Genomic DNA, 14,674 nt, shown 5'->3' on the forward strand with positions numbered 1-14,674 from the left:
GACTTCATTTCCCAGAATTTCCCAGCCAGATTCCAACTCCCAGAATCCCCCAGTCTGCATGTTATGGACTTCCTCTTCCCCAATCAGCCATGGGAAGGGGAAATGAATTCTGGGAATTGAAGTCCCTTCATCTTAAAGTGCTGAAGTTTGAGGAATATCAACAACTATGAATCTTCTGCTTTTGAATAAATCTTTAGTTGAAAAGGGGGCAATCAGATTCCTTTTGAATTTTGGCTATTAAATACGAACATAGTTTATTCGGACAAATTTGCAGTCTAGCTTAAAAAAAAAACTGTTTCCAAAGGTGGAAATTGATGTCCTTATAAGTCACACAGACTGAAGCTCAACTATGTTTTTGCCCACACAGAGTCAAGGAATATTGAAAAAGCAGATGTTTTTTAGAAATCTACCTTTCTATTAAGACTGCTAATATTTCCTAAAAATAGAGTCACATGTATAGGAAAGGAGGGGGTCACAAAAGTCAAAATGGCTGACAGCTAGAGCTTATAATAAACAGCTCTAAACATGGCAACTTTAAGTCTTGTGGACTTCAGTTCCCAGAATTCCTCATGGCTGACTGAGGAATTCTGGGAGTTGAAGTCCACAAGTCTTAAAAGTTGCCAAGTGTGGAGATCCCTGGCTTATTATACCATGTGGTTGCAGCCTCTTTTTGGCGCCTACAGAAAATGCTTTTTAAGCCACCTGACCAGGGGTTGGATTCAGCTGGTTTGGACCAGTTCAGGCAAACTGGTAGTTATGGTGAACAGTTGGCCCCACCCCTCAATTTCCTGTCCTATATTTCCCTGTTGTTGTTTTTTTTAGCTCAGCTGATTTGCGTGGCACAGATTGTTGTGCGTCAGCTGTTTTACTCAGTGGCACTGACACAGAAGATACGTTTCTAAGTTTAAAACGGGCAGTTTTTGAATGTTAGGTGCACGCGTGTGGAAAGCATGCAAGTTATATGCGAAGCGTGCACTCACCGAACCGTTTGTTAAAAACGGTTGCATCTCACCAATGCACCTGACCCTATTTTCTCTTTGGCTGATTTCAAATAATGTCACAACCCTACCAAAAAAAAAAGTGTTTTTTTTTTACACAAGCGTCTCAGCAAAACACTCTTAACACTAAATTCCCTGTTTACAAACAGAGAATTGCAAACTGATGCATGAACTTTCAAAATAGGTCTATCTAACCAAAACAAGGGCTAATCGTGTCCGGTACAGTAACTCAAAAACACTTTTATTATACAAAAAAGGTGGCAGGAGTGTAACTCTTAAGCAACAACAAAACAAACCAACAATCACAGCAATCTCAGCAGCATTCATGTGTGTTTGCAAGGGTTTTTTTTTTTTTGCAAGCACCTGAAGGCAGGAAAAAGAAGCAATGGATGGAAACTAATCAAGGGGAGAAGCAACCTGGAACTAAGGAGAAATGACCTGGCAGTTAGAACAATTAATCAGTGGAACAACTTGCCTCCAGAAGTTTGTGGGAGCTCCAACACTGGAGGTTTTCAAGAAGAGATTGACCACTTATCTAAAATTGTATAGGATCTCCTGCTTGAACAGGGGGTTGGACTAGAAGATCTCCAAGTTCCCTTCCAATTCTCTTCTTCTGTTATTCTGCATCCCATTAGAAGTTAAAACTGGATTCAGCATAGATTTAACTAAACTTAACCAGTTATAGAAACCAAGCCAGAGAGAGTTCAGTTAGTATTCCAATAACACATCACCAGGGAAATAAAGAGGTACAGGTAGTCCTTAACTTATGACCAAAATTGGGGCTGAAACATGTCGCTAAGCAAGATGGTTGTTAAGTGAGTCGTGTCCAATTTTACAACCCCACTCACCCACCCCCGCTGCGGTTGTTAAGTAAATGTGATGGTTGTAAATGTAAGAACTGATTGTAAATAACATTTTGTAACTTCAAGTAGTCACTAAACAAGTGATCGTAAGTTGAGGATTACCTGTAGAGTGGGAAACCATAGCAAGCTACTTCAGTTCTATTGCCAAGAATATTGCAAAAACTCCCCTCTAGAATATATATATATATGTATATTTAATTCAACATTATGCAAAGCCATTGTGTAATCTTTCTCGCTTTTCTATTAGCAGGCTGTTATGAACCACCCAACACAAACCACAGTTTAGCAAAGTCTATAAATCTAATCTCTGGTGCTCACTAAAAAAAAAAAAAGGCTGTTCTTTTATCATCCTAAAAATGACAAATTTAATCCCCTGTCATCTTTTTCTTCTTCTTTTACTTTTGAGTAAACATATATTGGAGCCTTCTGAAGAATAGATTCCCCAGCTCTGTGAAACTAGAGACACAGATTCTTTATTCATTAAAAAAACGGAATAAAATATACGTATTTATCTGTTCCTTTGGGCCCAAGATTGGCAGATTCTGCATGCTAAAAATCTGCATTTAGTCCAGGCGAATAAAAGCACAAAGCCACCAAGATATGTCAAATTCAGGAGGAGGAAAAAAAAAATCCTGAAAAATATGGAAGTCACAAATTGGAGAGCCAGTTTGATGGACTGGTTAAAGGCTAGAAACTAGAAGATAGTGAGTTTTAGTTCTGCTTTATGCGGAGAGCCATCTGGGTGAGCTTGAGCCAGCCACTCTCTCAGCCCTAGGAAGGAGACAATGGCAAACCACTTCTGTAAAATTTTGCTAAGAAAACTGCAGGGCAGTCTCTGCGAATCACCTTATATGTATGAGTCTTTTTTTTGGGAGGGGGGTGTAAAAATGGACTCAACAAAATGATTAAACAGAAGGGAGAAAAATCTATATCATAAATATAATATAAATAAATATTGTTTTATTAGTTCCTTTTGAAAGGTATTGGGGGGGGAAGGGAAAAGTTGAGGTGAGATTTGGTGAAGTGGTTACAGCTGGCCTAGAAATTGGAAGGTTGTGAATTCCAGTTCTACCCTAGGCACAAAGCCAGCCAGGTGACTTTGGACCAATCAGCAGGAGACATTTGAGTTCTAGTCCCGCCTTAGGCTCGAAAGTTGGCTGGGTGCCACGCCCTCCCTCTCTCTCTCTCAGCTCAGCCCATCTCACAGAGTTGTTGTAGGGAAAATCAGAGGAAAGGATGTTAGGGTGACTTGAGATGCACAACAAAGACAGGATATAAATTGGGGGAAAAAATGGTGGTTTTTAAAAAGAGGCAGGGCTTCACGATTGCATTTTTCTAGCTATCATCTTGACTTTTTGATACCAGCTACACATTTTCTCCAAGCAGTGTCTCACTTGGTCATTCTTTCCAGCCGAAGAATTAGGATTCTGGATGACAAGGGAAGATTTCTCGCGGATATTCCTTTCCAATTTTGCATCTGCCCACATTAAAAAAGCAAACTGCAGTTCCTCTGAAAAGAAGAGCATCATATCAAAGCAAAAGTGTTTTTTTTTCCTGGAGAAATAAACCCGTTTATTTTTTGGGGCATTAAAAATGGGACGGAAATATAGGTTCAAAAGGGAGGGGAGAAAACCACAAGGGGAAATAGCTCTCACCAGACCAGTGATTCTCAACCTTGGAAACTTTTAAGACATGTGGACTTCAATTCCCAGAATTCCCCAGCCAGTTTGAGTGGACTTCAAATCCCAGAATTCCCCAGCCAGTGAGTAAAGTTCAGTTCCCAGAATTCCCCAGCCAGCTTAGGTGGACTTCAGCTCCCAGAGTTCCGCAACAGGGATTGGTGGACTTCGAATCCCAGAACACCCCAGCCAGCTTGAGTGAACTTCCTCTCCTACACCGGCTGGGGAATTCTGGGAGTTGAAGTCCACTTGTCTTAAAGCAACCAAGGTTGGGGGAAAAAAACAAACTGTTCCAGGTAGATCAAGGAGCCTTGGGCTTGTTCACACAGCTGCAGTTTGTTTTATACTATGAAAGCTAATCCTCGTTGGAGAGGTGGGCATGGACATGGCACGGGCCACGCGCACCCTGAGAGAATGGTGGTCCTGCCAACGATGCCACCTTTTTCGAACTGCAGAACGCACCTGGAAAAGGAAAATAAGAGAGTAACCTGGTTAGTAGTCCTATTATGGGGTAGATCCAGAGATGCTTCTCTGACAATAAATCATTTTATTCACCTTAATAAAAAAGGGCGAATGCTCCAATATCCATTCCCCTCAGTTTCCTCTCTTCATATGTCAATTCAGGTTTGCCAATATTTTTTTAAAAAAACAAGGCCCACTAAGATTTCTATATGTTCAGGTATCCTTGCGTTATTTACGACCCAAAATTTGAACCCAAAATTTCTATTTGCTAAGCAAGACAGAAATTGTGTGAAGTGAGTTGTGCCCCATTTTACGACCTTCCTCGCCGCAGTTGTTAAGTGAATCGCTGCCGTTGTTAAGTCAGTAACACGGTTGTTAAATGAATCGGGCTTCCCCGTTTGGCCTTTGCTGGTTAGAAGGGGATCAAAAAAAGGGGATCACGTGATCCCGGGACGCTGCAACCATCATAAATATGAGTCAGTTGCCAAGTGTCTGAATGTTGATCATGTAACCAAGGGGATGCTGAAATGGTCGTAAGTGTGAAAAACGGTCATAAGTCACTTTTCTCAGTGCTGCTGAAACTTTAAACACCCCCTAAACGAAGGGTTATAAGTTGAGGACTATCTGTACATGCATGCATCTTGTACTGAATTTTCCTCCAAATCTTGAGGGATCTGAGGAGATTCCAAGATGGGATCCTGCTGCATCCCATTTCAAGAGGACCCCCCCCCCCTCTCAATGGCCATTTGTATCATCCTCAAATTTATGACTTTGACACCAAATCTGGGCCACCTTTTGAAACAGGAGTGTCAAACTTGGTTTCATTGAGGGCCGTATCAGGGTTGTGTTTGACCTTGGGGGCTGGGTGGGCATGGCCAGTGAGGTGACACTCATGTCAGGGGTGCCAGTAGCGGCCCTAATGCTCTGCCAGTAAAAACTAACCCCAACCCAAGCTCCATTTTTGCTGGCAGAGGGTTGCAGGAGGCAGTCGCGGCCAAAAACGGAGCTCGGGAGGGCCACACGCGGTCCTCCCGAGCTCCGTTTTCGCTGGCAGAGGCACCACGGGCCGGTCCTTTGCTGTTTCCAGGATGGCCCCACAGGTCAGATCTAGGCACCCCATGGGTCGGATGTGACCTGTGGACTTTGTGTTTGACACCCCTGCTTTAAAGCAAGTGTGAACAACAGATCTGGAATTTATCCTTGTTGGTCAGATACTTCGCATTACTGACTGCTTCCTGAAGCTGACAGGACTTCTAGTGGAAAATACCGTATTCTTCAGAGTATAAGACACTCCGGAGTGTAAGTAGTTTTTGGGGAGGAAAACAAGGAAAAGAAATTCTGCCTCTGCCTACCAGCATCCATCAGTATTCATCTGGCTAGCATCCTTGCAGCAAACAGCAAACAGCCTGGTCAGCTTCAGCACCTTATTGCAGCCTGATTCAGCACAAGCAGTTGATTGGCTGTTGGATCGGCCTCTCGAATACTGCCAATCAGCTGTTCCAGGCGGCGGGGATCGCCAAAGCCCATCATTGCCTCTGCAAGTCACATTTTCAGCCTCTGCGTGTCACGTGTTTGGCCTGTTCCAGGGTGCCGGGATTACCACAGCACATCGCCGCCTCCGTGCATCGCATTTTTGGCCTCTGCATACCCCATATTTGGCCTCTGTGTGTCAGGTTTTCAGCTCGTTCCAGGCGGTGAGGATTCCCGTGGACGCCGATCTCCGCCAACTGGAACTGGCTGTAAACATGACGTGGAGATGCCAAAAATGGGGCGTGTGGAAGCCAAAACGTAACACATGGAGGTGACAATTGACAGCGATGTGCTGTGGCAATCCCCACAGCCTGGAACAGGTCAAAACATGATGCACGAAGGCTGAAAACACAATGTACAGAGGTGCCGATCGGCGGCGATGTGCTGTGGTGATCCCTGCAGCCTGGAACATGCGGAGGCCGAAAATATGACACACTGAGGACAAAAATGCGATGCGCAGAGGCCAAAAACAGCTGGTGGGTGGGGCCCGGTGAATGGGCGGGGCTTCAGCAACATTCACTGTGTAAGATGCACAGACATTTTCACCCACTTTTTAGGGAGGAGGAAAGTGCGTCTTATACTCTGAAAAATATGGTAATTAATCCCCCCCCAAAATGATGGAGTTACCAGAGAATTACTGGTAGTCCTTGTCTTACAACCGTTCATTTCGACACCATTCATTCTATTACGGAACTGGAAAAAGTGTGATTCACACTGACAACCATTGCAGCGTCCCCATGGTCACGTGATCAAAATTAGAATGCTTGGCAACTGGCATGTACTTATGACAGTTGCAGTGTTCCGGGATCACGTGATCCTCTTTTGTGACTTTCTGACAAGCAAAGTGAACGGGGAAGCCTTAACAACTTAACAACCGTGTTACCAACAACAATTGCAGTGAGTCATTTGGCAAGAAAGGTTATAAAATGTGGCAAAACCTATTAACAATTACCTTGCTTAGCAGCAGAAATTTGACCAATATTGGTCAAGGACTACCTGCAATTCTTTTAATCAGAGAAAATAATATACCTAATTTTGTTCCTAGAAACCACTTCTAGATTTTAGCCTGAAGATAGAAGAAAATGAAATCTCAAAATTAGGTTTTCTGATCTACTTTGTGGTTATAGCAATATTTACTGGTACATACTAGTATTGACTAAGTATGAAAAAGTAAAAAACTTGAGGCTGTAATTTTATTTTGCATTTTACTGCATTGAAAAATGTTGGAAGTCAATGCTTTGTTTTTCTTATTCATTTTCCTCTTCATCCCACAGTTTTCCCCCTTCCTTGTTTCATTTGTATTTTATATAATGATAATCTTAATAAAAGGTACTTATATTACATATGATATAAATATACTTTTATTAAAAGTACCATTTTCCTTTTTAATATAAAGATAGATTAAAAATAATATAAATACTATATTACAATACTTATATTTAATATATATTTATATTAAAAAGAGAAAACGAATAATCCCACAAATGTGGTTCTGAGGGAAGATATTGGAACCAGCCCATTATACTGGAATTTACCCCTTCCTACAGCAGATGATAACTCATTTTCCACTTATCTTTCATTTCAGTCTTCACTATATAAAATTAACAGTGCTCTTCTTGGGGCGATGGGCGAATAAATATATCTAATAATTCACATGTTGTTTGTTGCAATTTGGAACAGTTTTCATTTCACCGCAAACATTTCCCCTTGGTTTAATAAAAACAAGAGATAATGCTACTTACCTCACTATTTAAGAAGCAGTAAAACACAGACACGAAAAAACCCTAGGAAAGAAGGAGAAATATTAAGTAGATTTCCCCACCTCAAGGTAAAAAAAAGAGAGAAAACATTTATATGAACGGAGCACTTGTGTGCAGTTTAGATGCAAGCTTTTACATCTTAAGATGTAGCCCCATAGTAAGTATAATAGTTATGTCTCCCAACCGGGCAGTTTCAGAGAAGTTTAAAATTCTCACAAGCTTGTTTAAATTTAAATCTAGTGATGGTTTACAGCGGTGTTTCTCAAATTTGGCACACTGAGGATATGCCAACTTCAATTCCCGGAATTCCCCAGGCCAGCTGTGAAGTCCACACATTTTTAACTTTTTAAGATTGAAAAACACTGATCTATAGATATGAGGAAGCTCAGTGTGTGAATTTGCCTGCCTTCTTTTTAATTACAATTTTACTCTTTATTATCCATGCAGGATTTTAGATGCAAGAAACTAGTCCAAGTGATACATTTCAAATATTGATGATAGGGACAGAAATTATAAACTAGATCTTTATATACAGAGGTCCAGTTTTTGGAATGAATGCTCAACAAAATTTTGGAGATCCACTCCTTCAGACATAAAAGAGTTTGGAAGGGACCTTGGAGGTCTTCTAATTCAAGCAGGAGATCCTATATCATTTTAGACAAAGTGGCTGTCTGGTCTTTTCATGAAAACCTCCAGTGATGGAGGATTCATAACTTCTGGAGACGAGTCATTCGATTGATTAATGATTCTCATTGTTAGGCAATTTCTGCTTAATTCTATGTTGGATTCTTCTTGATTAGCCCCCATCCATTGCTTCTTGTCTTGCCTCCAGGTGTTTTGGGGAATAGGTTGACCCAATGGTGAAGTTCAATTTTTTTATTACCGGATCTATAGGTGTGGCTTGGTGGGCATGGCACGGGAAGGATACTGCAAAATCTCCATTCCCACCCCACTCTGGGGTGAGCCATAGTTCTCCAAACTACTGAAAATTTTCGCTACCGGTTCTCTGAACGACTCAAAATTTCCACTACCTGTTCTCCAAACTACTCAAAATTTCCACTATTGGTTCCCCAAACTACTCAAAATTTCCACTACCGGTTCTTCAAACTACTCAAAATTTCCACTATTGGTTCCCCAAACTACTCAAAATTTCCACTACCGGTTCTCCAAACTACTCAAAATTTCCACTACCAATTCTCTGAACTCAAAATTTCCATTACCTGTTCTCCAAACTACTCAAAATTTCTGCTACCAGTTCTCCAAACTACTCAAAATTTCCACTATCAATTCTCCAAACTACTCAAAATTTCCACTACCAATTTTCCAAACTACTCAAAATTTCCACTACCAATTCTCCAAACTACTCAAAATTTCCACTACCTGTTCTCCAAACTACTCAAAATTTCCACTACCTGTTCTCCAAACTACTCAAAATTTCCACTACCAATTCTCCAAACTACTCAAAATTTCCACTATCGGTTCCCCAAACTACTCAAAATTTCCACTATCGGTTCCCCAAACTACTCAAAATTTCCACTACCAATTCTCTGAACTCAAAATTTCCACTACCTGTTCTCCAAACTACTCAAAATTTCTGCTACCAGTTCTCCAAACTACTCAACATTTCTGCTACCGGTTCTCCAGAAATTATCAGAACCTGCTAGATTTCACCCCCAGTTTGACCGCCGCGTCCTTATGGTAGCCCCCCAGATACTGGAAATGCTATTATCATGCTACCCTTGGTCCTTCTTTTCATTAAACTAGACCTACTCAATTCCTGCAACCGTTCTTCATATGTTTTATCCTCCAGTCCCCTAATCCTCTTTGTTGCTCTTTTCTACACTCTTTCTAGAGTCTCAACGTCTTTTTCATATCACGGTGACCAAAACTGGATGCAATATTCCAGCTGTGGTCTTACCGGGGCTTTATAAAGTGGTACTAACTTGATGCGACCTTGATACTTACTCCCTGATTTCGCTCACCTACCTGAAAAGATTGCAAGAAGGAATTGAAGTAGATGAAAAAGATCTGGGATATGTCATCTTCTCCTGGATTGACAAAAAACAGCATGTAGGTAATTCCCAGAAGCGGCAGGAGGACCAATGTTGCTTTCACCGCCTTCCTGTTAAGGAGAAGTCAGAGATCAAGTCTTGCTCCAGGATGACCGTCATTGACAAAAATCCAGACATAAAATTCTTCCAACCCCCATCCCTTGCTTCTTGTCCTGCATTCGGGTACTTTGAAGAGCCCTGGTGGCAATGGTTAGAATGCAGTATTGCAGGCTAACTTTGCCAACTGCCAGCAGTTCGATCCTCACCAGCCTCAAGGTTGACTCGGCTTTCCATCCTTCCGAGGTGGGTAAAATGAGATTGTTGGGGGCAGTAGGCTGACTTTGCAAACCGCTTAGAGAGGGCTGCCAAGCATTACGAAATGGTATATAAGTCTAAATGCTTTTGCTATTTGGAGAATAGTATGACTCCTTTGTCTTTGTAGGATCCCCTCAAATACTGGAAGACTGCTCCCATAGTCCTTCTTTTTATTAAACTACTAGACCAGTGATGGGTTCAGGATCCCGGTGCAACCGGTACAGTGCAACAGGGGCAGGAATCCCCCACATGCACGCACGCAGGACATGCGGCAGTGTGTGCATGCATCCTTACCTCCTGCGACGCCTCCGCGATGCTCCAGCTGCTTGGTGGAGCGTCGCCCGTGTGCTGTATACGGAAGCGCTGAAGAGCTCAAATACAGGTAAGGAGCTTGGGCGGGCGGGTGGGCCCTCTGGAGCACCGTACCAGAAGGGTACCTGGTGCTCCCAGGAAGCACCAATACGTGCGTACCGGGGCATATCACCTGCAACCCACCACTGTACTAGACATACCCAATTCCTGTAACTGTTCATCATATGTTTCAGCCTCCAAGTCCCCTAATCATCTTTGTTGTTCTTCTCCGCACTGTTTCTAGAGTCTCCACATCTTTTTTATATTATATATTATATAAATTTGTGGCAACCAAAACATACCATACAAGTATTCCTCGATTTACAACCATTCATTTAGTGTTCGAAGTTACAACAACACTGAAAACATGACCTATATGACTATTTTTCAGACTTCTGACCGATGCAATGTCCACATGGCCTCACAGTCAAAATCTGAATGCCTGGAATCATGTTATCACCATTAGCAAGCGGAGTCAACCCGACAAACCAGATTTGCTTAACAATTCTGTGATTAACTTAACAACCGAGATGATTGGCTTAACTGCGACAACAAAAAGGTTCTGAGATTCTTCTGACCTGGCTCCCAAATACTGCTATCATGCCACCCTTGGTCCTTCTTTTCATTAAAGTAGACATACACAGTTCCTGTAACCGTTCTTCATATGTTTTAGCCTCCAGTCCCCTAATCATCTTTGTTGCTCTTCCCTGCACTCTTTCTAGAGTCTCCACATCTTTTTTATATTACGGTGACCAACACTGGATGCAGTATATCGCTCCCTTTCCCCCTGAAATGGCACCAACACCCCAGGAGTCTCTCTTTCTCTTTCCCCACTTGCAAAGGAAGTCCTAGAAGGTGTGTTCACTTTCTTCCAACAGAACACACAGACACCAGTGGTGGGTTCCGGATTGACCGGTATGCTGCCACAAGGCCGGGTGCCCACCTGGGGCATGTGCGCTGCGCGCGCATGTGCAATCACCGCTCTGCAGCACTCAAGCTGCTCAGCGGAGGTCACACAGGTGCCGTATACTGTTCGCACATGCGCAAATGGCCTGGTTGGCTTAAAAACAGGCAAGGTACGTGGGCGGGCGGGCGGGCCCACCAAAACACCGTTGCAGTACGGTGGGCGCTGCTTCCAGCTGCCCCCAGAGGCCCGTACCGGGGCGTACTGGCTGGAACCCACCAGATTCCAAGAATTCTGATAATTTCCAGACAGGATTCAGAAGTGCAAGCAATCAGTGGCTGATTGGCAGGGAGATGAAGAGTTGTCTGCCATACCTATTTATCTCTGTCCCCTGCCTTTTATCCCCAGAGCTAGGGTGGGGCTGTGCTAGCAGTGGTGGCGCTGCCATCCCAAGGACCGGCCCATAGATTTCCATTGCTCTCCTCTCCTCTGTCTTCTGCATATCCATGTGTCATGCACCAGACCCACCTGTTCCTCCTCTTTCTCATCAGCCACCTCCAAACCTGGGGGGCTGTTGACTCTCCATCTGAGGGCTGATGGACAGCCCAGCCTCTGCCTCTGTCTGTCTCTCTCTGCCAGCTCCATTCAAGAGCCAAGGTGGCGCAGTGGTTAAATGCAGCACTGCAGGCTACTGCTAGATCAGCAGGTCAGCGGTTCAAATCTCACCGGCTCAGGGTTGACTCAGCCTTCCATCCTTCCGAGGTGGGTAAAATGAGGACCCAGATTGTTGGGGGCAATATGCTGACTCTCTGTAAACCGCTTAGAGAGGCCTGAAAGGCCTATGAAGCGGTATATAAGTCTACTGCTATTGCTATTGCATTCCCTCTTCCTCCTCAGAGCTCTCAGGTTGCCTCGATGTTGGCCCTGACTCCCAGGCCACCTCCTTATCTGATTCGGCTGCCAGAGGTGCCGGCAGCCAACAGGTCACAACAGAAATTTGGCACAACTCACTTAAACCACCACCTGCCTTAGCAACATAATTTCTGACCTCAAAAGCCGAGGTCCACTTTTAATAGTGTTCTTACCTGTATTGTATGGTTTCCGAGGTGGTTGAAGCTCTCAGTTTCGTCATTAGAATCCTAACTATGTTAAACAGGAACACAAAATTTATCTGTGAAAAGGGGAAAAAAGAGAGAGAAAACCAAATCAACAAATTTCAGCAGGGAATAAGCGCAGCTAGATGATCTTTCTGTGCCTCTGTCCGCACAAGAGAGAGACTGAAGCGACAGTTTTCCCGAGCAAGCCGAAATTAAACTATTATAGTATAGTATTGCCTTTATTGTCATTGTACATCATATATACAACGAAATTGGTTTTAGCCGCGCTGGTGCAATCCATGACAAAAAAACAAACAAAACATAAATATTATAAAGAATAATCCCTATGCAAGTAATTAGGGGGGAAATAATAACAACTAGTCAGATGTTTCTGAGTGTGCATGGATTGTGGTTGTGGCTGTGTTTAAGAATCTGACAGCCCAAGGATAGAAACTATTTTTATTTTCCACCTTGAGATCAATGCATAGCTCAAGATTTCTTTTCGTAGCTGAGAAAATTGGGGCCCGTTCCTTCTGATTTTTGAGGCAGGGATGCATTGGCAGTCTGAAGGATGAATATTACAAGGAATGATAATCGTACGTCATTACTGTGTTTTTCGGACTATAAGACGCACCTGAGTATAAGACACACCAAGATTTTGAAGAGGTAAATTTAAAGCAAAAGGGTTTTGCCCTCCCCGGCCTCCAGGAGCACTCTGCAAGCCTCCCAAACCCTATACACGCCTGTTTTTGGTATGAAAAAGGGGCATGCAGAGAGCTTGAAAGGCCTGTAAAGTGTTCATGGGGGCAGGGGAGGGCAAAATAAATGTATAGAAGAATAACTATGTGAATGTATACTTAAATGTCTTCCATCCATGAAATTAGGTCTGGGTGCCAGAAAACTCGGGAAACGCTGATTTACGGGAAGAATATGTTGTAGCCTGCCAGTGGCCAGCGAAGCTGGCAGCAGATTCAGAGAGTGAGGAGGGTTGGGGAGGAAGATGGGCCAGTCCTGGAGTCTGGGGAAGGCTCTGATGAGGGCTCTGTGTCGGAGGCAGAGAGGGGGCCAGGGCCGTCTGACAGTTACCAGTTGCCTTCAGAGTCAGACATCAGGGAGGCAGAGGAATAGCTGGAGCCTGTTCCCAGTGTGCGCATGCACAGAATTATCAGACGAAGGGAACAGCTAAAGAACAGGGGTCGACTTGGGAGTAAGGCCACAGGTGGATGATTGATGGCCCCTCCCAGAGGAAATAAAAGAGGAGCAAAAGGGGAGTGGAGTTTGCAGGAGACAATTAGTTCGCTTAATTGGTTCGTGACTCTCCGAGACTCTTTGCCAAGTTTTGCAGATATCGGCCTGTCAGCTCTCCAAGCCAGATAAGGTCTGTGACTGTAAATCCTCCCGTGAAAGACTTTGCTGGATGGGAATGAGCAGAATTCACAGTAAATGAATCAAAGGGTTTTTTTGTCAGGACAAGGAGTTTGTTTCATGGTCTCAGGAAGCCTTGGTCAGAACAGAATAACTGGAAAGAGTAAAAACTTGTTTCCCGATGCCCTTGCAGTCTCCTTCAGCCCAAGAGGAGAGTCGATGGGGAAATCAAGACCGCAAAGATATCTGAGCTCACTCTTTGCAATCAAGGAGCTATTTTAGAAATCCTTTTTAGAAAGATGCCTTTAGGGCTTCCTCGACAGAGGCACCTGGCAGCTACAGAAGTCTCTTTTGTAAACGGACAGAGCTGAAGTACCAGTTATTAACCCCCGTCTTTCCAGTGCCAGCGAGGGAATCACTAGAGTGAAAGAGGAGAGCAGTAAACAGAAAAATATTATTTCGCACGGACCATAAAGTAGGTCTGATTCTCCACCTGGAGTGAAGTTCAGCAATGCTCTTTGGGTTAGTCCCTCTTTCAAACCGGCAAACTTCACTGAATCACACTGTAAAGATTAAAAAGGATGAGAAGGGTTTTTTGGGGAGGGGGATTTTATAAGTGCTATGGCCAGGGGAGATAGATTGCCGCCTTATATAGGAAAGCTATGGCAAATCTAGACAGCATCCTAAAAAGCAGAGACATCACCCTGCCAACAAAAGTGCGTCTAGTCAAGACTCTGGTTTTCCCAGTTGCAATGGATGGCTGTGGAAGTTGGACCATAAGGAAGGCTGAGCGCCAAAGAATGGAGGCCTTTGAACTCTGGTGCTGGAGAAGAAGACTCCTGCATTGAGTCTCTTGGACTGCAAGGCCATCCAACCGGTCAGTCCTAGAGGAGGTCAACCCTGGCTGCTCTTTAGAAGGCCAGATCCTGAAGAGGAAACTCAAATACTTTGGCCACCTAATGAGAAGGAAGAAGGACTCCCTAGAGAAGAGCCTCATGCTGGGAACGATGGAGGGCAAAAGGCGACAGAGAATGAGATGGCTGGATGGAGTCACCGAAGCAGTTGGCATGAGCTTAAATGGACTCTAGAGGATGGTAGAGGAAAGGAAGGCCTGGAGGAATGTGGCCCATGGGGTCACGATGGCTGGGACATGACTTCGCAACTAACAACAACAATCTCTCTTGATCTCTGCCACCGTCTCTGGATTATGGAAGTTATAGTTGCTGTTAAGTAAGTCAATACCTTCCTAAGGGCTTGTTTTGGTAGAAATTGGCTGTATAAAGGCCACTATCAGCAGAA

The 14,674-nt window shown here is 43.7% G+C and overlaps 1 protein-coding gene across 1 annotated transcript in view; it reads right to left on the reverse strand.

The window, feature by feature from the left end:
• Nucleotides 1–3,861: 3,861 nt before the first annotated feature.
• Nucleotides 3,862–14,674, reverse strand: part of LOC106549549 (corticotropin-releasing hormone receptor 2) — a 56,454-nt gene continuing 45,641 nt past the window's right edge. The window contains exons 7-10 of the mRNA XM_087711819.1: nucleotides 11,999–12,084; nucleotides 9,279–9,414; nucleotides 7,275–7,316; nucleotides 3,862–4,002 (exon numbers count right to left, since the gene is read on the reverse strand). Of these exons, the coding sequence (XP_087567945.1) occupies nucleotides 3,862–4,002; nucleotides 7,275–7,316; nucleotides 9,279–9,414; nucleotides 11,999–12,084 (405 nt within the window). The remainder of the gene's footprint in view (nucleotides 4,003–7,274; nucleotides 7,317–9,278; nucleotides 9,415–11,998; nucleotides 12,085–14,674) is intronic.

The sequence above is a fragment of the Thamnophis sirtalis genome, unplaced genomic scaffold (assembly GCF_051295495.1).
Source record: "Thamnophis sirtalis isolate CommonGarterSnake01/CBP01778 unplaced genomic scaffold, rThaSir2_p1.2 scaffold_4, whole genome shotgun sequence".
Classification (NCBI taxonomy): Eukaryota; Metazoa; Chordata; class Lepidosauria; order Squamata; family Natricidae; genus Thamnophis; species Thamnophis sirtalis.